Raw genomic sequence first — 23,754 nt, forward strand, 5'->3', positions numbered from 1 at the left:
ACCTTCATTAGAACGACCTAGGAGTCATCAAAACTGGGCAAGAGTTATTGGGTTGTTTTTTTAAAACAAACAAACAAACAAACATTCTTACTAAAAGAAAAAAAAGGATTTACCTCAGCAAGGAATTTAGGGGGAAGGGGAAGAAACGGTAACATACGCGTTTCTTGGAGTTCTCCATTTTAAAATATATATATTAAATTTTGAACAAAAGCCTTATTTGCAGCTGTGTGGTTTCTGTGAGCCTCTTCAAAGTGAGGGGGGGAGGAGAAGGGAAAGGCTGCCCTCTTCCAACATGGCCGCCTCAAGCACGTCAGCGCCCTCAGTTATCATGGCGGTCGGTGGGCGTGGTCGGGAGGAGAGAGCGCGTTTTCCAAGATGGCCGCCCGCAGCGTACCGAAGATTCCGGCGCCCTTAGTCATCATGGCGGCCTGCCGGCGGACGGCCGGGCCCTTGCCCTCACCCAACATGGCGGCCGAGGCTTCACGGGAGCAGGTGAGGGGCGGGGGGTGGCTGCCCCGAGCGCTGCCCACCCGCCGCCGCGTCAACGAATAACGAGGCAGGCCCAGCCCGGAACGCCCCGTGGCGGGAGGGGTGGGGGGGAAGCGGGCCGTCATTCCCCTCCTTCCCGGTTCCCTAAGGCGATCGGGTGTCTGTCCGTCCGTCTGTCTGTAGCCGGGTTGGGGGCGAGGAAGGAGGAAGAGTGGGGGTGAAAGGTGAAAGGTCAGGGGGGTCAGGGAAAAAAAGGGGGGCTTGTTAAAAGCCTCCCCCCCCAATTTGGAGAGGGACTTTTCTAGGGCATTTGGGGAGGGGGCAATTTGGCAGGGGGAGGGGCTGCTTTGTGTGGGGGTGAGTGGGGGGGTCAGCTTAGTGGTATCTGAATTGGGGCGGGGGTCTTGCCAGGCCCTTTCCCACCCCAGAGTGGTTTGAAGGGGGCATGACCTGCCAGGAGTGGGGGTGGGGGTGGCCTGCCTAGGAAGCCCCTGCCCCACTTTAGGACTGTGCCCCCCTTGCACTAGAGAGAAGGAGGTGGGGGGCACAGAATGACCTCCTCGGGGGACGCCGACGGCCAGTTCCCTTTGCACAGCTTAGTCTGGAATAATGACTTCCAACAGCTGGAAAAAGTGCTGGAGAACAAGGTAAAAAGGGGGGGGGCAGCAGCTGGGGGTCTGGGTTTTTGGGGGGGGATCCTGGGGGGCTACGTCTGTGTGCCTGTCGATTGTGCTGGCATCCTCTCTTCTCTCTGTGGAACTCACTGTGACGTACATGGGGGCAATCCCATTGTATCCCCACAACACCCCTGTGAGGTAGGTCAGACTGAGAAAGAGCCGTCGGCTCAAGTTCGGCTAAGCCGAGATCTGAACCCCCATCTGGCTGCTTTGGGGGGCACCGCTGAGAGTGCCTAATTGGGGCTGATGGTTCCCAGATTTTCTTTGAGTAAAGGAAATCAAGCCCCCCTGATTTTAAGCCCGGATTTATCAAGCCCCCCTGATTGGGGGGAGTGTGGGGTGTTTTTTGATATATGCAAATATGCTGGTGAGTTGGGGGCAAAAAGTGTTACAGGGGGGTGGGTCGGCTGTCCCAGAATGAATCCCCCACCCAGGTATCCAACTTATTTCCAGGTTTGAAGGTTTTTCTGACACTCTTACAGGAACTATGCATTTTTAGGTGTGACTGTTTTCGTATTTAGAATGGAACTGAAAGGGAAACTAGTTCTTTCAGGCTCATAAACAAGTTTTAGTTACATATTACAGAGCTGATCTGAGACAGATGAATAAGAGTAATTAAGAATGAATAATAATAATAATACACACATATAAAACTCATGATTTTCAGGCTGTGCTTTTGAAGACCCCTGAAATAAAAGGGAAATAATCTGAAAAACAAATCCTTGTGAAATACAAAACAAGGACAGAGAAACCAAATGGAATCGTATTCCAAGCCTCTTGGCAGGCACGTAAAAAGACACGGGGTGAGAGAGGCGATTTAGACCTGTAGCTTTTAAAATTAGTATTATGAGAAAGCCAAAGACGCTGGCAACGGAAAAGGTTCTCAACGTAGCAGGCAACATTGAGAGGGCAGGATATTGGCCCAATTGATGTCACACAGTTGTTCCTACAAGAATGTGGCTTTTGCATCCTTTCTTTGGGGGTGATCTCTAGGGCAGGGTCTAGGAAATTGGAAAAGTTTTGAAGTTGTTGCCAAGCAGCTGTGAATACAGGGTGTGTTTGCTTGCTTTTAACCATCTGAAGTTAGGAGGCCGGTACCCTTTGCCAGAAGTTGAGTTGTTTTGTACTGTTGCTGGAACTACTTCATTTGGGCAGTGAGACCCCATTCTTCACCACCACCCTGGCAAATCAATCTTCCTTCTCTGCACAACCCACGGCTCCTTCCTCCTCAAGCAAAAGCCGGTCCTTGCAAGTAACGAGACGTGATTTCTGTTTGGAGAAGTTGGGCCAACCTCTCACTTCCTTCCCTCTACCAGAAAGGAAGAGTGATTTTTGAACAAAATTAAGCAAGTTCTGAAGGCAGAGGGAGTTGCCTTAGAAATGAGTGGGTGTTCATTGACTTCTGAAGCCAAAATAGACCAGCCCGTACTACCCTGGAACTAATAATTCTAGCAGAGATGCTAACATGGTTTTCTTTTTTTAAAACTCACGTGTAACAAATCTGTATTACTGCTATTGTGGTTGCTATTATTGTGACTAAAAGAGAGAGCTTCGGCTATTGGGCGGTATAAAAATGTAATAAATAAATAAATAAATAAATAAAACCACAGGTCCCACAGGAGCATACAGTGTAAGATCTTCCACTGGGAGCTATGAAGTTTTGGTGTGTAGCTAAAATCTAGAACGGTAAAGAAAATACAAAATAAGACATTTCCTTTGCATTCGGCTTAGTAGCTTCTGTTTATTAAAATGTACTTTTTCTAACATCCCGGCCCTTTAGAAATATCTCTCGCTAAATTCAGAGGGGCCACCGCCAACTTAAAGTGTGTGTACAGGATTAGACCTAACACCTGTTGAAGAAGAAGAATTTATAAATTAAGCTTAAATAATCTATATATTGATAACACCTCACGGCTGACCTCAAAAGATTCTAAAAGCTGCGTTCTCTGCATGCTTCCCACTGGGTTTGGTAGGGTTACTCAATGGGGTGCAGCCCTGGTAAGGTTTTGATAATATGTAGATACCTTGAAGCTGTGTTGGTGAATTAATCACCTGTAAGGCAGAAAATCAGTTAATGAAAAATTTGACTGTCAGTTGATGACTTTGGGACTTCAGCTTCTCCCACTCTTTAACGTGTGTGCGTGTGTGTGTGTATGTATTAATTTTAGGCCTGTGTTCGTTGGCCCAAATGGCCTTAAACAGCGTTAGGGACAGGCACGAGCACACAGCAATAAGTAGCAGTAGTATTAAAAGTGTTGATGACTTTTCCTCCTTGGCTCACTGTTGATTTTTACTCTTTTCCCTTCGTGATAGATGCTCTCTTCAGTTTCAGATTTCTAAAGCTAGTAGTGAAAGACCTAGGTAAGGCAGGAGCGGTGTTGCCGTTTGCATGCTCGTGGCTCTTTTCCGCCTTGTGTGGTTTGCATTTCGTAGTGGTCTGTCGAGCGCGCTCATCGTCCTCTGTGTGTGTGTGTGTGCGCGCCCGGAGCGCGGATGCCATCCCAGCGGCCATCTGTCTCCATCACATCACCAGACATTTTACAAAGTTTGCTTTGTAAAGGTTGTCACTCACTCTGTGTGTGTGTGTGTGTGTGTGCGTGCGTATCTGGCATTCTGTCATAGCATCCTCTTGTAGCCGCGTAGGGTGACAGCAATTCCTGGTACAGAAAGCAGAGGCTGGGACGCCGGATCCTCCTTTTTTTAAAAAAACAAGTTTGCCAGCTGCGTGGGGGCTGGTGCTCAGCACACGCTTGGCACCCAGAAGGCTCCACGCCAGGCCTTGTCTCAGGTTGAAAAGGCTCCTGCGGAACAAGGCCTGGAAGAAAGGTCTCGCTCTGCCTGAGACTTTGGGGAACAGCCGTCCGCGTAGGTCAACCTCGCCAACCTGGTGCCTGTAAAGAAGCACGGGCAGCGTTTCTGGTCAGCGTCTACTGGATTTAGCACGGGCCCCAGGCAAAACGCACATAAGCTCACCAAAGTGAGGTTTAAGACCTTTATTCAGACTACGGGTCGATACATGGGGATAGACTAATAAAATATAAAAGCATAGAATCATAGAATAGCAGAGTTGGAAGGGGCCTACAAGGCCATCGAGTCCAACCCCCTGCTCAATGCAGGAATCCACCCTAAAGCATCCCTGACAGATGCTTGTCCAGCTGCCTCTTGAAGGCCTCTAGGGTGGGAGAGCCCACAACCTCCCTAGGTAACTGGTTCCATTGTCATACTGCTCTAACAGTCAGGAGGTTTTTCCTGCTGTCCAGCCGGAATCTGGCTTCCTGTCACTTGAGCCCGTTATTCCGTGTCCTGCACTCTGGGAGGATCGAGAAGAGATCCTGGCCCTCTTCTGTCGGACAACCTTTTAAGTAGTAGATGCATAGTAGATGCATGCATAGTAGAAGAACCCAGTAACAAGCTAAAACAATAAACTTACCAGCCGACCACCACAGGATTAAGGCAGGTTCAATTTATCTCCCCAGGGCCCGCTCTTCCCCCTCCTCTGGGCTTTGTTCTCCGGGCTGCTTTCACACCTTCCCTGGGCTGCCTAATCGCTCAAGGCCGTTTGACTGATATCGTCTGGAGCTGGTGTCTGTCTTTCCTCCCCTGACCAGAAGTTACCCTTTACTTGGCATCCCTGACATTTTATGGAACCCTAAAACCAACTGAAAGAACCCTCTTCCCACACTACATCACCCATGAGCCCCTACTCAGCATAGTCTATCGACTTTCCCTTACAGCGCCTTCCAGATGTGTTGGGACTACAATGCCCATTGTGCCTGGCCAGCACGTTGCCTGGGGATTATGGGAATTGTTGTCCATCTGGAAGGCATAAAGTTGGGAAGGCCGGTGTCAGGCATCTTAGTACATGGCTATAAGCATATAGGAGTGCCTCCCACCTTCCATTTTGCAGGGCCTGGAGGTTTCGTCCTGCCGGGATACCTGGTAGGAGAGGATCCCGTAGGGCAGCTTTCCCGGCACCAGCGCTCTCTGGATGTGTGGGAGAATAACTCCTGGTTGGAGGAGGCCACCATAGAAGAAACAATAGAGCGGAAAGGGGCTTGTTTTTCGGGCCTGTCCGTTCACTCCCAAGCACGCACGCACGCGCACCCCAGACGATTTGCAAATGGCAGCCGGGACCTCGTACGTGGCTGCACCGTGGAGGAACCAGCCGGCGCTGTTCCTGTCGCTCTCTGTTTTGAATACGAACGGAGGAAGACCAGACCGAGTGGGAACTTGCGGCTGGCTCCTCGCCACTGCATGTGGTTTCACCAGCAGTGCCGAGAGGGTCTCTTGCTCAGTGATGGAGACAAAGCCCCAGGCTAGGTCCAAAGCAGCCTTCCCCTCTGGTTCTGGAGCCTTCCAGGTGTGTTGGACTGCAACGCCCGTCATTGCCAGCCAGCATGGCCAATGCCAGTTGGAGTTGCAGATCAGGGGAGGACGCTCTGTGGCATCACCGGCTGAAATGGTCTCTGGTAGGGATGGCTGAGATCCGGATGGCTGCCGGTCTTGAGTAGCCACCTCTGGGCTCCATGGTCTGGCTGTGTGCAAGGCAGCGTTAGAGGTGCAAGAGCCTGTGAAATCCACCCCGTTCTGGTTCTCAAACATATTTCATGGGAACGTCTGGAAGAGGCAAAACCCTGTCCTTTATTTCTCCCCCGGCTGCCCCAGTGAGCTGCCGTTTGGGCTGGCAGTTTTGTCCACGCCTTGCCTAGGTTGGTTTGATTTCCCTTGGGGATTGCTGTCTCATTTTAAGCTTGCCTGTCTGTGTGTCTCAATAAGCCAGGCGGCAGCATCCTTGAAGCTGCCTGTGTAGGTTCCATGACGCGTTCCGTACCGCTCCATGAAGCACCCCTCGCCGGTCTGTGTTTAGTTCCGTGCGTCCTGGCGCGTGGCGTCGGCTGGGACGGCTGTCTTAGGCGAGCTCTACCTGTTGGATTTTTAGCAGGATGTGGAGCAACGGGACCCCCGCGGGCGGACTTCGTTGCACCTTGCCGTTTCTTTGGGATACATTGAGTCTGCCAGGGTCCTCCTGCGGCACAAGGCGGACGTCACGAAAGAGAACGCGCAGGGATGGACAGGTAAGGGGCTTCCACTTGGCGCTACGGTGTGGGGTGAGGGAGAGGCAGTGTGGCGTCGTGGCCAGAGCGTTGGACTGGGAGTCGGGACATCTGGGTTCTAGTCCCCACTCGGCCATGGAAACCCATTGGGCCAGTCACGAACTCTCAGCCCAACCCACCTCACAGGGTTCATCGCCATGTTTGATTGACAGTTCCTCTGCCCTCTCTCCTCCCCCGGTCCTCCCGATGGTATCCCATCAGCCACTGCTGGCAAAAAATCAATCCCGGCGGCTCTCCTAGAGCGGCACTCGCTCCTTTCACCACTCTTGCCGGGGAACTCTGTAGCCAGTGGGAAAAGTCAACGCAACACAATGGAAAACTCCACACAACCCTTGTGCAGGAACTCTCCTCTGTGCAGCGTGGATATTCTGCATGGAGCGTTTCCCCAAAAAACTGCACCGTTGCGTGGGGCTTTCCCACCAGACAACACATTTCTCAACGGTGGTGTAACAACTCCACCGTGGAGTTCTAAAACACCGTTGAGAAACGTGTTGTCTGAACTGAGCCGGAGACGCACACCGGGCCTAGACATTGCACTTCTTGCTAGAAAGAAATGGGCCTGCCTGGGAGCGTCTGAGGCACAGGGGCGGCGATTACAGAAGTATTGGAAACCAGGAGCTAAATTTCACATTCCTGTTCAACCAAACCCAACGCCCACTCTCTGGCTGCAGCTCTCTGCCGCGTGGCCTAAGCCTCTCCCCTAGCTCACCTCTGTCCTCTTTCCTGCAGTCTTGCACGAGGCTGTCAGCACTGGGGATCCGGAAATGGTCCACATGGTCCTGCAACACCGGGATTACCATCAGACGTCCACAACCCTTGGCGGGGTCCCAGAGTTGCTCCAGAAGATCAATGAGGTAAACAGAGGGGCTCAAGTGTCTGTGATGTCCTGCTTTCACCTGTGTCGTCCCGGCTTCACCTGAGATGCCCACAAGCTGCCTGACAGGCCTATCCACACAACTAGCACCAGGGCCACTTCAACTCCCCCTGTGCCAATGACGTGTGTGGGGCTTTGGGCCTACTGCAGCTGCTCCTTTCTCCTGCCTTTATTCTTCAGGCCCCACAGCCCAGCAACCTGGCCCTCAGTTTCCCATTCCGCTGCCACCATTAATGGTTCTCTCCTCTCTCACGCCTCCACAGACCACACCAGTTGTTTTTAAATGTAATTAGAATTTATTACATGTGGTGTTGGAGGAAAATGCTGAGAGTGGCGTGGACTGCAAGAAGATCCAACCAGTCCATACTCCAGGAAATAAAGCCAGACTGCTCACTTGAGGGAATGGCATTAAAGGAAAAACTGAAGTACTTTGGCCACATAATGAGAAGACAGGATACCCTGGAGAAGAGGCTGATGCTAGGGAAAGTGGAAGGCAAAAGGAAGAGGGGCCGACCAAGGGCAAGATGGAGGGATGATATTCTGGAGGTGACAGACTTGACCTTGGGGGAGCTAGGGGTGGTGACGGCTGACAGAAAGCTCTGGCGTGGGCTGGTCCATGAAGTCACGAGGAGTCAGAAGCGACTGAACAAATAAACAAAGAATTTATTCACATAAGTAAATGCGTGTACATAAGCGTATTGGTTTCTGTCAGTTCGTTCTCTTACAAGATGATGATGATGATGATATTTATTTGTATCCCGCCTTTTGCCCAATGCTGGGCCTCAAGGCGGCCTTACAAAGTTTAAAATATACATGGGAGGGGGGGAACAAAACCATAAACATTTAAAATACACAACAAAATTATTAGACATTAACATAGATGGAGGACTGGATTATTCTCCAAAGGCCTGCTGGAACAAACAAGTTTTGGCTTGCTTCCGAAAGCCCATCAAGGAGAGAGCCAGTCTAGCTTCCCCGGGAAGAGAGTTCCAGAGCTCTGGAGCAGCCACCGAGAAGGCCCTCTCCCATGTTCTCACCAAGCGCACCTGAGAAGATGGTGGGACTGAAAGAAGGGCTTCTCCAGAAGATCTCAAAGCACGGGCAGGCTCATAAGGGAGAATGCGTTCTTTCAAATAACCTGGACCCAAACCATATAGGGCTTTATAGGTCATAACCAGCACTTTGAATTGTGCCCGGAAACAGACTGGAAGCCAGTGGGGCTGTTTATATTAAGTTTATGCGTAATATAAATCATTAACTTTGCAGATATTTACATTTAACGCATAAACATCACAATGACGCACCCCAGTGGTTCATAACTTTGGCTCCCCAGGTGTGGCTGGACTACAGCTCCTGTTAAACCTAGCTAGCAGGGCCCAGTTGGCAGGAATGATGGGCGTTGTTGTCCAAGGATATCTGAGGCCCCATGGTTTGGAACCACCTGCAAGACGGTTTCTTTGTTTTCCTGCCTCCCCTCCCCTCCGTGAGAACGTTAGAATTGTGCTTATGGAAAGGATCCGCCACGCGCAGAGTTTTATCGAGGCCATGGCCGGGCGCTTCTCAAAGATTGGCTGGCAAGGTGGGGCAGTGTGAGTTTTGTTGAAGACGATGCCGCCTCTTGTTTTAATCCTGCAGCCTCCCTCGTTTCAAAGCTTTGGGCGGGTCACAGCGGTTAGGTCTTGCTTGTCCACAGGCCGCCTGGGGTTCAACCTCAGCTAAAGAAGGAACTTGGAGGGCAGGGAGAAACCTTCACCTCAGTTCCCCCCCCCCGCCCCCGAGAGCCAAGGCTAGTCAGAGCAGGCACAGACAATCTAGACCGGACCGACGAATTATATGCTCTTAGAAAAGGATGAAATCCCATAGAAGTTTGAGCATGCTAGCTTGGGGAAGCACTAAGCTGATGCCTCCCGCCTTGACTCTGGCCCACCAGTCCACGTCTTCGCTCCGCCTTTATTTCGTGGCAGCTGGCTTCTGAGAATCATCAGCTTCAATCTTTGCCTTCTTTTGTTGGTGTTTTTATACGCTGGGGTTTTTATTGGCGCATTATTGTTTTATGGCTTTTATTCTGTCATAGCGATGCTCTTGACGCAGTTCCCAGAAGCAGTAAATCGATCGGAGAACTTTAAAATCCAGCGCGCTAGAAAGGGTGGGGTTTTTTTGCCAGAGGTGTGTGACTGCAATTCCCACAATCCCCCAGCCAGCAGGAATTGCAGTCCCAACAATTCCTGGCTGAGGCAGGCTGTGATGACAGCCCATTAGCTGCTGTGGTTATTGGCCCCTGACTCACCTTCCTTCTCTGCGTTGACCCAATTCTCTTTCCCAAAGTATTCAGGTTACAATCCCGCACGTAACTGCCTGACAAGTGAGGATTACTTAAGAGTTGGCATGTCTAGAATTGCGCTGATGGCCGTCCTGAGGCAGTGGATCCCTGGGCATGGTGTATTCATGTTGTCCGCTTTAACATGACGTGTTGAGATTTACAGCCTGTGCCCTAAGCTGTATCCGCTGTACTTCCCTTTCATGTTTCTCCATTAGACTCCCGATTTCTACGTGGAAATGAAGTGGGAATTCACCAGTTGGGGTAAGTTTGAACTGAGCTTCCTTCCCTCTTGTTTGAGGAAGTGCCTGCCGGTCTTCCCCCAGCCTGATGCCCTCCAACTGTGTTGGACTACAATTCCCACGCTGCCTGAGGGCTGCTTAGAGCGCTGCTTGGCAGCTTCTGGGGAAACTCTCCGGCCGGCCCCGGATCTGATCCAGCGGGGCTCTTGCGCTGGAGTTGCCATAGGGCTGCCTTGGCGCTTGTCCTCTCACTCTTTCTCTGCCTCCCCCCCCCCCCCCCCCGGCAGTCCCGCTGGTTTCCAGGGTCTGCCCCAGCGACGTCTGCCGCATCTGGAAGAGCGGGGCGAAGCTCCGGGTCGACATCACCTTGCTGGGCTTTGAGAACATGAGCTGGGAGCGAGGGAAGCGCAGCCTGATCTTCAGGGGGGCAGGTAGGCCGAGTCTGAATGCCGGGCCGACGGGCTGGCAAGGAGCCTAGCCAGGCGGGGGTGGCGGAAGGCAAGACCTGGCTGGGGAACTCCGGGCTGCCGGAGGCAGGGCTTGCACCGACGCAGGCCACCTTTTTAGGACAGAGGGTGGGAGGGGCTGGAAGAGAGGACCCCCACCCACCCCACCCTCATAGTGTGGAGGAGAGAGGTGTATTGGTGCACGTCCTCCCCATTAAGATCTTGGTCAAGGGCCAGTCTTGGCACCTGAGACTGCTCAAGGACAAGCATCTAGTACAGTGGTTCCCAAACTTTTTCAGGTAACCGCCCCCTTGTTTCCACAAACTCATGCCTGGTGCCCCCTGCGCACGGCCCCTTTAAATGGGAAGCCCCCCCTGCAGGCTTGCCAAGGGAGGGAGGGAAAAGAGAGCGAATGCCTCTGTTTTGCAGCCAGCGTGGCAGGGCACACCAAGCAGGGTGTCTCTTCATTAGTGTTTTAGTGCTTTTGAAACACTTCAATTCACCGTTAACCGGACTCTTCTTAAACGGTATTAATACACATGTGGATTCTTCCCCTATATGGCTTGGGACCAAACTACCTTCTCCCATAAAAATGTCCCTGGGTTTTAAGACCTTCTGGAGAGGCACTTCTCGGAAAAGACCACCTCGAGCGCCCCCCTGCCGCCCCCTTGCCTCTTAACGCCCCCCTATGTAATCCCACTGCCCTCAAGGGGGCAGTACCGCCCACTTTGGGAACCACTGGTCTAGTATAACCTGCCGGACTGCCATCCTTGGGACTCATGTACAGGCACCCTGGCTGGCACCTCTTTCTCAGTAAAATGAAAAGGCCCCGACTGAAGACCTTCTGTCTTGCCTCACCCAGCCGAGGAAAAGGTGCTTCCTTTCCATTCTGCCCGAGGAAGAACTCTGTGAAGCTCTCAAGCTTGCAGACTCTCTCCACCAGCCTGAGTTGGCTCCCTTAACTGTCGCCCCATTTCACGACGTCTTCTCTTTTGGGGCCAACTCTCCGGGTTGCCGGCGTTGGTCCAGGCTTGCTGTGGAGTAGGCGGGCTTTACCTTGCACTGCTTCAGATGTCTCGAGCAAAGGCACTGAATAAAATTATTTATTTATTTATTCCATTTTTATACCGCCCAATAGCCGAAGCTCTCTGGGCGGTTCACAAAAGTGGTGTACGGTCATGTGGTGTTCTTCAGTCATCGAAAAGCAACCATAAAAACATCAGCTGTATACAGTTCAAATTTTATTTATTTATTTATTTATTTATTGCATTTTTATGCCGCCCAATAGCCGAAGCTCTCTGGGCGGTTCACAAAAATTAAAACCATAATAAAACAACCAACAGGTTAAAAGCACAAATACAAAATACAGTCTAAAAAGCACAACCAGGATAAAAACCACACAGCAAAATTGATATAAAATTAAAATACAGAGTTAAAACAGTAAAATTTAAATTTAAGTTAAAATTAAGTGGTAAAATACTGAGAGAATAAAAAGGTCTTCAGCTGGCGACGAAAGGAGTACAGTGTAGGCGCCAGGCAGACCTCTCTGGGGAGCTCATTCCACAACCGGGGTGCCACAACGGAGAAAGCCCTCCTCCTAGTAGCCACCTGCCTCACTTCCCTTGGCAGGGGCTCACGGAGAAGGACCCCTAAGGATGATCTTAAGGTCCAGGCAGGTACATATGGGAGGAGGCGTTCCTTCAGATAACCTGGCCCCAAGCCGTTTAGGGCTTTAAATGTCAATACCAGCACTTTGAATCGGGCCCGGACCTGGACTGGCAGCCAATGAAGCTGGAAAAGGACTGGCGTGATGTGATCTCGCCGGCCAGTCCCTGTTAGTAAACGGGCTGCCCTGTTTTGTACCAGCTGAAGCTTCCGGACCGTTTTCAAAGGCAGCCCCACGTATAACGCATTGCAGTGATCCAAACGAGGATTGCCAGATAGGTAATGATGGTTGCTTTGCTGGTTGAGGGGACCAGAACTTTAATTTTTGTAAGGAATCAGATAGCCATGGTTTCTGTTATGCTATTAAACATCCTAATTGCATTGTACATAGTAATGTGTTTTGTTTGTTTCAAAATTGTGAGTTTTGGTTTGCCACTTGGCTGTGGCCCTTGATCCCCTTTTACATGGATGCTCCTGTTCCCAGAGCGTCCGGTTCTGGAACCCAAGGCCAAGCCCGCCTGTCCTGGGTGATGGAGCTTCTCTTTTCTCCCTCCAGACACGGGAAACTGGGCTGAGCTGATCGAGGTGAACCACGACGAACAGGTGGTGGCCACGGAGCGCTTCGAAATCACCCAACAAATCCAGCGCCTGACCCTGGACTCCATGACCCCGAAGACCAAGGAGGTGGAGCGGCGCCTCACCTCCCCCATCATCAGCACTTCCCTGGACACGCGGAACATCGCCTTTGAACGGTACGGCGGCGGCGGGGGGGGGCGGGTTTCGAGCCCCCGAGTGGAGCAAACCCTTCCTTGCTCCTGCTGCATCCAGGCAGATAACCTGAGCTCAGCGGGCGATTTTGCATGTGTGTGTGTGACATCTCCAGCATAAGAACACCAGAGGAGCCCTGCTTGATCAGACTGAGGGTCCATCTAGTCCAGGACTCTGTTCACACAGGGGCCGACCAGCTGTGGACCAGGGACCCACGAGCAGGACATGGGTGCAACAGCACCCTCCCGCCCATGTTCCCCAGCAACTGGTGTATATAAGATCACTGTCTTGGATACTGGAGGTAGCACATAACCATCAGGGCTAGTAGCCATGGCTAGCCTTCTCCTCCTCCAGGAATTTATCCAACCCTCTTTTAAAGCCATCCCAACTGGTGGCCATCCCAGCATCTTGTGTAGTTTAACTCTGCGCTGTGTGAATAAGCAGCTTCTCATAAAGCAGCCTTTCCTAACCTGGTGCCCGCCAGATGTGTGGGACTGCAACTCCCAGCATTCTTAAGCATTGGCCATGCTGGCAAGGGCTGATGGGAGCTGACGTCCAAAACATCTGGAGGGCACCAGGCTGGGCAAGGCTGCCCTGGTCAATGCCCCAGGGGCCATGCTAGTTTCCTGGATCTGTGACACACCCTCCCCCCCAAGGACGGGAGTAAGTCCAGAAGGAATTCTGAGGTTAGGAGGGAAGGATGCCACCCTGTGCAAATCCCAGGAAGCTTCTGGACATGGCCGCCAGGCTCATTTGTGACGGCGGAGCTTAGACCGCCTCCTTTCTCTTGCAGAAATACGTCCGGCTTCTGGGTCTGGAAGACGGAGAGGAGCGAAGTGGTGAGCGATTACGAAGCCAAGGTAAGACGCCCTCACTGCTCCGGCAAGGTGTAGAAATAGAATACAGTGAAATGCTTTCGCTTGCCAGCAGGTGGCTTTAGCTTGCCTTTTGGGAGCTGGGAGGGATGAAGAAGTGGCCATTGACCATACCGGCTGGTGTGTGTGTGTGTGTGTGAGAGAGAGAGAAAGAGCTTGTTTCAGTCAAACACTTCTGGTGGGTGCTGGCAACTTACTCCGAGGCTTCCAGGACGAGCCGGGCTGTCTGGACTTGCCCTGATTTGGCAGGTCTTGAAACGGTTCCTCCTCCTTCCCTCTAGGTCTACACGGCCAACAACGTGAATGTGGTGACCAAGATCAGAACGGAACACTTGACTGAAGAAGAGAAGAGGAGATACAAAGGTTAAATGACTTGATTCGATTGATTTGATTGATTACATTTATAGACCGCCCCATCGCCGAAGCTCTCCGGGCGGTTTGCAAAAGTTTAAAACAGTGAACGTTAGAAAGTATACAAAATTTAAAACCATCAAAAACCATAAACAGTATAAATACAATAGTATCCATTTAAAAAACAACAGTTCCGGGATCCGTTAAAAAAACAAACAAACTTAGCGTTGTTAAATGCTGTTAAAATGCCTGGGAGAAGAGAAAAGTCTTGACCTGGCGCCGAAAAGATAACAATGTTGGAGCCAGGCGAGCCTCATCGGGGAGATCATTCCATATTTTAGGGGGCCACCACTGAAAAGGCCCTCTCCCTTGTTGCCTGGGGCGGAGGAGGCCTTGCGTCTGGAACCAGGCCTTCCTGTAGCAGCAGGACTAACACAGCCTTGTCGGAATCTCACTCCCGTCTCTTTTGGGCCTGAGCCCAGGCGTCGAACCCCAGTCCCTTGGTCGAAGGCCTGGCCAGAATTAAGTCCAGACTAATCCTGACATAGTTCCACACACGTGCTGCTGTTGCTTCAGAATTCAGGAGGCAGGGAATGCGCGACAGGACAAGTGCCGTGCTTTGGATTCTGTTCTAAAAAAGGGGCACCTGTCGTTCCTTGCGGCTTTTGAACCAGCCTAGAATTGAACCATTCTGGGTCCCAGCAAGGAGCTAACAATGGGGGCGATTGCTTCCGGCTGTTTGAAGAACATTCATTCCGGATAACTGTCTTCTTGTCTTTTTCTTTTTGCAACTCCCTTTTTTAAAATTCTAGTTCCTTAAAGAGGATCTAGATCAGCCTTCCTCAACCTGGGGCGCTCCAGATGTGTTGGACTACAACTCCCAGAATGCCCCAGCCTGGGGCATTCTGGGAGTTGTAGTCCAACACATCTGGAGCGCCCCAGGTTGAGGAAGGCTGATCTAGATCCTTAAAGATCTTTTTTACTCTAGATCCAGTATCAGAGGCAATAAGCCTACATACACCAGTTGCTGGGGAACATGGGTGGGAGGGTGCTGTTGCACCCATTGTGGGTCCCTGGTCACCAGCTGGTCGGCTGCTCTGTGGAGAGACCCTTGGTCTGATCCAGCATCAGGGCTCTTCTTATGTCCTTAAGAGCCAATTCACACAACCATTTCTGAACTTTCAGCATTCTTCCCCCATTCCACTTCCCGGAGTCACGAATTAAAACGCTTGGCTGAGTTTGCACGGCACGACAACCCACCCTGCGGAATAAGCTACCCAGCGTGGGTTGTCGTCGGAGCAACCTACGGTGATCCCGACAGACAGACAATCGGGCTTACAGTGACTTGTCTTTCCCCCACGGTCCTCCCGCTGGCTCTGGCACATTTCCTGGGGGAACTCAGCTGCAAAGCCAGTTTTGTCTGCCGCCAAATCGTCCTGTTCCCCCCCCCCCCCAGTCCTCCGCTCACATCCTTGCTCTCCTTTTTCATGCTCCAATATTTTCACAAAGTAGGCCGAAAAATATGTCAAAGGGAACAAACAGAACTTGGAAACCTACAAAGTAATTGACAATATGGGGGCTGCCTATATACTATATAGATCCAGGAGGAAAAAGGGCATCCGGTCGCCTCCTTAACAAAGTTATCCTTGAGTTTTAAAGTGTGGGATTTATCCTTGGGAGTCCCCCTTCTATTCCAGCCCTCCCCCCACGCATCCCCCCCAAGTCGTTTTAAGGGCGATCCAGGGTCCACCCCGTTTTCAGAACTCCCCTTTTACTGGAAATAATCCTGCGAAAGGTTATTTCTCTTCCCTGGTGCGCCGTGAGTCCCTTGAGCAAGTCTGCCCTTTTGAGTGTTCTTCAGCGGGAAGGCGTTGGCGTGGAGGGTTGGCGTGGCTGACCGACGTAACTCCGCTAATGCGCTTTCTTCCCTTCCTTCCAGCTGAGAGGAACCCCTTTGAATCCTTTTTGGGAACCATTGAGCACGAGTACGGTGCTCAGCAGGTGAGTAAAACGTATTTCGAGATGGATCTGGTGAGAATCACAGAAGAGGCCCCAGTACCCCACGTTTTGACCGGCTGGTTTCCTTCAGATGTGCTGTTGGACCATCACTCTGGATGGGAACAGTGGGCATTGCAGGGCACCAGGTTGGGGAAGGTCAGGGTGGAGAAATGTTATCTCAGTAGGTTAAAGGGGTCAGAATGTAGTTCAGGATCTCCTGTCTCATTCAACTTGGAGCGGATCCCGGACTCCCAGGTGTTAGGTTTTGTTGAATGAAGTTTGGAATCTTGCATTCCTGACGGGGGCGAAATAACACACGTTCTCTCTGACTGGTGGTCTGCTGAGTCTTTTTAATTACAAAGGACTGAAACTCAATTCTGATGCATCTAAAACAAGATGGCGTTCTTACGTTTTGGTAAGAGCATGGAGAGGACTTCTCATTTAATCATTCTGTAACAGATGTGGGAAGGACACTTCATTTGCTCTATGATACTCTTGCCCGAGATACTCTTGGTTTGCTCTAAGTTACTCTTGGTTTGCTCTAAGATACTCTTGCCCAAGAGTATCTTGTCCGAGATACTCTTGGTTTGCTTTAAGATACTCTTGGTTTGCTCTAAGATACTCTTGCCCAAGAGTATCTTGTCCGAGATACTCTTGGTTTGCTCTAAGATACTCTTGGTTTGCTTTAAGATACTCTTGGTTTGCTCTAAAATACTCTTGCCCAAGAGTATCTTGTCTGAGTATCTTGGTTTGCTCTAAGTTACTCTTGGTTTGCTCTAAGTTACTCTTGGTTTGCCCTAAGATAATCTTGGTTTGCCCTAAGATACTCTTGTCCGAGCTACTCTTGCTCTAAGGTACTCTTAGGTACTCACTGTTATGCCATGGAGTATGCCTATTCCTTAACTTTGGTGCGTCTTTCCAGCGCTAAGCACTGCTGGAATTTCCCACCCCCCGTGCTCCTCTTTCCCACAGGACCTCACTACAGAATACGCCACGACAAATAACCCGACTGCCATCACGCCAGAAGAATATTTCAACCCCCAATTTGACCTGAAAGACAGAGACATTGGGAGACCCAAAGAAGTGACCATTCGGACTCAGAAGTAAGGGTACTGCAGCGTCGAATATCCTGTCGTCTTTCTTTTCGGCTGCCCCTCCCCCCGCACACACCTTTTCGCTAGTTAAGGACTAGGCAGGGCCCCTCCTGCATGCGAACCGGGGTCTCCTCCTGCTGAGCCACGTCGCCTCTCTCTCCAACCCCCCCCTTTTCTCTTGCAGGTTCAAAGCCAACCTGTGGATGTCCGAAGAGTTCCCCCTCTCCCTCGTGGAACAGGTCACTCCCATTGTCGACCTGATGGCCAGGACGAGCGCCCATTTTGCGCGACTCAAAGACTTCATCACCTTAGACTTCCCGCCCGGATTTCCGGTTAAAATCGGTACGGCCCTTTTTGTGCTTTGCAGGCTCGCCCCGCCCCGCCCCGCCCCGCCCTGCCCTGCCAGTAGCCCAAGCCTTACGAAAACAGGACCAACCTGCACGCTGCTTCGTAATCTTGGGCACCTTCTAAACCGGGGGTGCAGAACCTCTTTCAGCCCGAGGGCCGGATTCCATTTCTGGGAGGCCCTCGGGGGCCGCTTTCCACTGTGGGCGGAGCCAATGGCAAAAGCCCCACCCACCCCAAACACCAACGTATTTCAGCTTTAAGCTCTTACTGCCAGTAACGAAGCCTTAGTAGAGGCCTTTCAGTTTTTCAGCATGGGGAGAAACTGCTCAAAAGCCAGGAATTGACCAGTTGGGGGGAAAGGGGGGGCGATGGCCTTCTGAGGAACCCCACAGGGCCATATTCAGCCACTGGGCCTGAGCTCCTGCCCCCCGTTGTAAACTCACTACGGTGGCAAGGGTCATCCGTGGCTGGCTCAACCTTTCCTGTCCCTCCCCCTGACCCCCTGCAGAAATCCCCTTGTTCCACATCCTGAACGCTCGGATCACCTTTGGAAACGTGAACAGCTGCAGCACCGTGGAAGAGGCGTCTCCCAAGGCTCCCGAAGGGGCCCAGCAGCCGTCGGGTGAGGAAGCCGCCCCGCTCTCCCGCGGTTTCGGGGAGGAACCTCTCGGTTTGTGATTCGGTTTTCAGGTCAGGCTACGTCTGGCAGTTTGGGGGCGGGTGCGTATAACGCAAAGCGAAAGGACAGCTCCCTGCCCCAGGGAACTTACAGCCTACAATGGAGGGATGGAGGAGAGCAAATAAACGTACGTATCGTTGCTCTCTGGCTACAGCTGGAAAGAGGATTAAGGGCCCAAATCAAGAGCAGGAACAGTGGCCAACATCACCAGTGGCTGGAGTGATGGGAGTTGTAGTCTGACAATAATCTGGAGGGGGCCCAGATCCCACCCACCCACCCCAACATTAGATGCGTGTTCTGGCACACTAACGGTTGGGTATTCTTGTCTCCAATGACTCCCCTCGGCCGCTCCAGCCTCTGCCTTCGTCGTCGACCAGTCCGTCTTCGAGATCCCCAAATCCTACCGCGTCCAGGATGACGGCAGGAACGTGCGGGTGCAAGACGAAGACAACGAGATCATGCAGTTCGCCATTCAGCAGAGCCTGATGGAGTCCACCCAGAACAGAGTGAGTCTCTGGCGCAGCGGGGTCCCTTCTCCCGTCCCGTGGGGAGGCGAAGCGGGGTGAGGATGGGGCAGTCGCTGGCCCCGGGCCCCTAGCCCAGCTTCTTCGCCTGAGAGATCCTGGGCGAAGTTGGGGGAACCCCGCTCACCCATGGCGAGATCCACCGGGCTCTGTCTTTGCTTTTAGACAACCCTTGTTTAGTGCAGACCAAGTCGGAGGAGGCTGTTTTAGCATCTAATGCTTTTAAGGGACGCTTTGTTTTCCACCTGACACATTAGTTGGCTGTCTTCCTAGGATGGCGTCTGTGGCATTACACCCCGCAAGTCAGTTCCCTAATGTTTGTCTAAGATTTGTAAGTCTATTGTGTTTAGGATGTTGACCTGAGTAAGTAGAGATTGAATATCTGAGGAGGGGTGAGGAGGATATATAAGGGAATTACTGAGGTGATAAGGCGGTGGGGGGGGGGATGTTTTTAAAGTACTTGGATTCGAGGGGAGAATTAGAGGATCAGGGTAAAGAGGGTTGTCTTTTGAGTGTAGTGTGCAGATAGTCAGTTGGTGTATATTAAACAATCCTGATAATAAAGAAAGTTCCAGAGTGAAGGTGTGGGAGAAAGGAAAGCGTGTATGAGAAGAGAGAAAGGATTGGATGAGAGGTTTTAACAAGGGTCTGAAAAGTTTTATTAGGAAACAAAGTTTGTGAACATTGAAACAAAATTTTATTCAGTTTGTTTTACTACCACAAAAATCCCACGTGTCTCCTTGGCATTTATCATCTGCAGTTATATACCTATAACACCCGTTCGGACATTAATTCACCATCAGCACCTATAATTCGCAGCGCATTGTTTTATTCCTGGAATCATTCCTGTTGAACTCCTTCTTTCTCCACCTAGTTTGTAGAAAGGTGGTGTTTGTCCCTCACCTCCGGCTCATAACGTGGTGGCGCTTAGCTTGAGCAGGGAGTGTCCGCGGCCAGGCCTGTTGTCAAGAGCCTGTGTGGTGTCAGCATCCTGTTCTGTATAGATTTGATTGTGCTTAGCTTTTATTTGGAGGTCTCTGACAGCAGAGCGAGATACTTATGCTGACCCTCAAATAACCCGTGACCTGTTTTAGGGTTATTTGAGTGTTGTCTAATGCTCAAGAAAGCCCTGGCTTTGCACGGCGCTACCCACGGCAAGCTGCCATGTAGTGGCTAAAGTGTTCGCCGGGGAGCTGGGAGATCCGGGTTCTAGTCCCCACTCTGCCATGGAAACCCACTGGGTGACTTTGGGCCAGTCGCAGACTCTCAGCCCAGCCTACCTCACAGGGTTGTTGTTGTGAGGATAAAATGGAAACGAGGAGGAGGAGGATTATGTATGCCGCCTTGGGTTCCTTGGAGGAAAAAAGGCGGGATATAAATGTAAATAATAAATAAATAAAAATGTGGAAATGGCGCCTGGACGACACAACCGCACCCATGGCTGAATTAAGCCACGTTGGGCTGTCGTGTCATGTGAACCAGGTCAATAACAACATTGACGCGAGCCAAAAGCTTTACACTGGCTATCTCTCTCTGTGTGTGCGAATGGTGATGACCAGCAGGTGTGCCTCGCCTTGTAAACCTTGTGCCCGTTTTGGTGTCTTTCCCAGGAGGCCTTGGGGCCTGACTCGAATGGAGCCAACTCTTACTCCCAGGACCTCAACCTTCAGTACCAAAGGTAACGTTGCTTCTCGTCAAAAAAGAATGAGCTGAACACTCAACAGGGGCAAAGAAGCCGAGGGCCGCAGGGTCTCTAAGGCCTGCAGAGTTTAGGAGAGAGATGCAGAACTCAGGGCCGGCACCTAAACCCTCCCTTTCAGGGTTCCCCAGACGGCCACGCTTCCTTTCCCTCCAGTCACTGGGCGTTGGGTGGCTTCTTAGCCTTTATGCAGGTCTTCCCCCTTTCCAAAAAGTTGAAGTGGCTTCGTTACTGGCTGTAGGAGCTGTCAGCTAAAACGTACTGGTATTAAGGCCCCGCCCACCACTGGAATGCCCCGCCCCCCCTCCAGAGCTTCACTGAACTTGGATTTGGCCCTTGGATGGAAAGAGATTCCACACTCCTGGTTGAGGAGCAACGCTTGGCTGGCGGTGTTCCGTATCGCGTAGTCCCACCCCTGGCTTTGCCAGGTGAGGGCCCAGCTCAGCAGTAGAGCGCCCAGAGGTGGCTGGCAGGAGGCCCCCAGCGCCATCCCCAGCAACTCCAGAACAACGGCTCTCCGGTCACAAGGCCGCCTCTATCTGAGGCTGGGGGTGGTCCTGGCTAGGTGGAGTAGAATAGACGAGACGGGGATAGGGAGCCCAGAGGTCCGGAGCGCTTTCCATCCAACCCTCCTGGCAAGAAGGTTGGAGCCTCCCCTTCACCTTGCTGGCTGAGGATAATGGAAGTTGGAGTTGAATAGAAAGCCCCAACTTGGGGAAGGCTCAGCAGCGCCCCCGCTCCTTTCCACGTGGGTCTTGGCCGCTGCAGCAACTTCTGTGGGTGACGTTTTTGTTCTCCTCCTGGGGAAGGACGAGCCGGCTGTTGGGCCCTTTCCTAATCCTACCAGGGACGCCTGGCAAAGCCCAGGATCCACGAAAACACACAAATAACCAGCAGTGACCGAGACGGGGGCGTTTCAGCTGCCCCCCCCCCCCGCTCCACATGAATGCCTCCCACGCCCACACGACGATCCGTGGGTCCCGCTGGGCTACCTGCAAACGCCGGTCTGGGCGGGGCTGAGGAGGCTCAGCGGTCTCTTTCCTGGGCCTGGCTGAGTTGCCGCAGCCGTGACCCATAGACCGTCAAGCGGATTCTTGGCACCCCGGGTCGAAGACGCTGCTCTCCCTGCATGCAGAGGGGTGGGGGCCTGGCTTTCATCCCGCCTCCCCCCCCAAAAGCAAGCCTTGCCTTGGGCAGCTAGTGGGAGGTGCGCCTCCCTTTCTCTTCCTCCCTCGCCCAGGGCCTTGCAGCAAAGCCTGCTGGAGAACGCCACCCCTCTGCGGGAGTCCTCCAGCTTCGACCGGGACTTGCAGTTGGCCATGGAGCTCTCGGTCCGTGAGCAGCAGGAGCTGGAGCGGCGGCGGCAGGAAGACGAGGAGGCGGAGCTGCAGCGAGCTCTACAGCGCTCCCTGCTGGAGAAGTAGCTTGGCGGCGGCCCTTCCTCGCCAAAGGCACGGCGGCCGCCGGGCAGCCCCGAGGCCTCCGGGGCTGGCTGGAGCAGGGCTGGCCCGCTAGAACCACCCTCCGGGGCGCCGAGCCGGGGCGACTCCGAGCATCCACAGAACTCGCCTCGCCTCTCGGAGCGTCGGCTGCCGAGGCCCGTGTCCCTCTCCTGCGCTGCAGGCATGGGGCTAGGAAGGGACCCTCCACGAACTGCCTTCCCCAAACGCCTTCTCTGAAAGGGGCCGGGGGACTCGTTGCCCTGCGGGGCAGGGCGGTGGCCCGTCGGCGGACTTGAGCCGGGCGGAAAATCGCCTCCTTACCTACCAAAGATTCAGGTAGCTCTCCTGATTCCCATTTTAAAGCCAGTGAACGACAGCCCTTGCCTGCCGGGGAATGGGGAGCACTGTCTGTAGAGGGAAACAACACCCCTCCCACCCCCACCCCCATTTACCTTTCACTTTTTAACCCAAATCTCCATCCCAGTTGTTTGCCTCTCTGTAGCGGTTCCAAACCGGTCCCTTCTTACACTCCTACGGGCCAATTTCCCGACCCTAACTGGTGCTTTGTAAGTGTGTGCGTGTGTGTGTGTGTGTGCGCGCGTATGCATGAGGAAAGAAAATTGAGAAGTTGCTCCATCCCTGCTGAATTCCCCACCGAGGAACAGGACGAGGGGACTGTCGTAAGCAGTTTCTGTCAACCCAAAGGGAAAATCCACGTTGCCTTTAATACAATGCATATGTAGAGATAGATATTCTCTCTCTCTCTCTCTCTCTCTCTCTCAACATAGCATCGTTTGTCTTTCTCAACCGCCATGGAGACTGGTATCTTGAATAGTATATGGGAATCTATGTTGCCTGCATTTCTGCGGCCTCTAGGCTTTGCGGCCCTTGTCAGCGCAAGCCACAGGGCAGGGTTGAAAGGTGTGTCAACGCCTCGCCTCCCTTAAGATCAATTCGTGAATGATTATCCTCTTTCTCTCCCCCCCCCAGCCCCCGACCAAAAAGAACCAAGTTATGTTGGGGACAGGGGAGAGGAAAGGAGAGGTTCTTCCCCCCCCCCCCACACACACACACGTCAAATCAGGAAGTGCCCTGGGGCAGGGGGACGGAGCAAATGTGGGTTCACACGAGAATCCTTTTGGACAGCCTTCCCCCAACCTGGTGCCCTCCAGATGTGTGGGACAGCAACTCCCAGCATCCCCAGTACTAGGGGCTGTAGTCCAGCTCACCCTGAGGGGCCTAGGTTAGAGGGGGAGGTGTGTGTTCTTCTTCTTCTCCAGATACGCCTGTGGTTCTTTAATGTCTTGTCACTCACCCACCGCCGCCTCTGTGCAGCCTTAAATGTCAGGCCTCAAGCAGGCACTGCCAACGTTAACAGGAGCTCCTCACCGTCTCACTCCTCCGGAGCTGATGCGCAGCTGACTTTTCGGGCATTGATCAGTGGGCTGGTGCAGGACTCACTTTTGCTGACCCTCGCTTCGCAGTCCGCCTCGGCGACGGCCGCCCAGCAAAGCGGATCAACGTCCCCCCTACCCAACGTTACTTAAGCCCTGGCTCCGAACTTCCCCGCCGCAAGCCTCAGGTGTACTCAGGAGACCTCACCCTGCAGGGACAGGACCCTGTGGTGCTCCCTCGGGGAACGCGTCGTCGTCGTCCGGTTGCACTAACAGCGGGGACTGAACTCTGGAGTGAAATCTGTAACCCGGGTGGAAACCTGCGGCCGAAATAAAAGAGTGCCTCCCCGTTTCGAAGAGCCCTTTGTGTGGCACGACGGGTTTTCTTGGGTGCTCGCAGGAGCGAAGCAATTCGGAACGCTTCTCCTGCTTCAAACAGGCCTTGGTCGCTCCCGTGCTAGTCTGGCACTCGCTTCTCCCCGTCAGGTGCCCGGGGGGAGGCACCCGTCTCTTCTCTTGGCAGAGGTGGTCTGAAAACCTGCCGCCTTCCCTGTTCTCCCCAGCTAATGGATTCGTAGCCCTCCGGTTCCCATTTTGGTGGAGCAGCTAATGCCTGGGACGTCTTAGTTCAGAAGAAAGGAAGGCAGCCAAGGGAGAACGATGGCTGTGTCATTGCAAGCGATGTGGAGAGATTCGCACTCCTACCCCTGGCTTCTCATGTAGTGGGAGAACTTGGGAGTCTCTCCGTGGAATTGACT

The 23,754-nt window shown here is 52.6% G+C and overlaps 1 protein-coding gene across 4 annotated transcripts; it reads left to right on the forward strand.

Moving 5' to 3' along the window:
- The first annotated feature begins 887 nt into the window (after positions 1-887).
- Positions 888-23,355, forward strand: ANKRD13A (ankyrin repeat domain 13A). Of its 4 annotated transcripts, XM_063144126.1 has the most exons (16): positions 1,119-1,136; positions 3,480-3,527; positions 6,106-6,241; positions 7,010-7,134; positions 9,690-9,735; positions 10,001-10,144; positions 12,381-12,576; positions 13,386-13,452; positions 13,749-13,830; positions 15,758-15,819; positions 16,789-16,919; positions 17,095-17,252; positions 17,767-17,880; positions 18,292-18,443; positions 20,072-20,139; positions 21,401-23,355. In XM_063144126.1, exons 4-16 carry the CDS (start codon positions 7,045-7,047, stop codon positions 21,582-21,584), a joined length of 1,494 nt encoding a protein of 497 aa, XP_063000196.1. In that variant the 5' UTR covers positions 1,119-1,136; positions 3,480-3,527; positions 6,106-6,241; positions 7,010-7,044; the 3' UTR covers positions 21,585-23,355. The 4 variants fall into 4 exon arrangements, with proteins under 4 accessions (XP_063000195.1, XP_063000194.1, XP_063000196.1 ...); XM_063144125.1 differs by lacking the exon at positions 3,480-3,527 and having other exon boundaries at positions 888-1,136; positions 6,109-6,241; XM_063144124.1 differs by lacking the exon at positions 3,480-3,527 and having other exon boundaries at positions 889-1,136.
- Positions 23,356-23,754: the final 399 nt, after the last annotated feature.

The sequence above is a fragment of the Elgaria multicarinata genome, chromosome 18 (genome assembly GCF_023053635.1).
Source record: "Elgaria multicarinata webbii isolate HBS135686 ecotype San Diego chromosome 18, rElgMul1.1.pri, whole genome shotgun sequence".
Taxonomy (NCBI): Eukaryota; Metazoa; Chordata; class Lepidosauria; order Squamata; family Anguidae; genus Elgaria; species Elgaria multicarinata.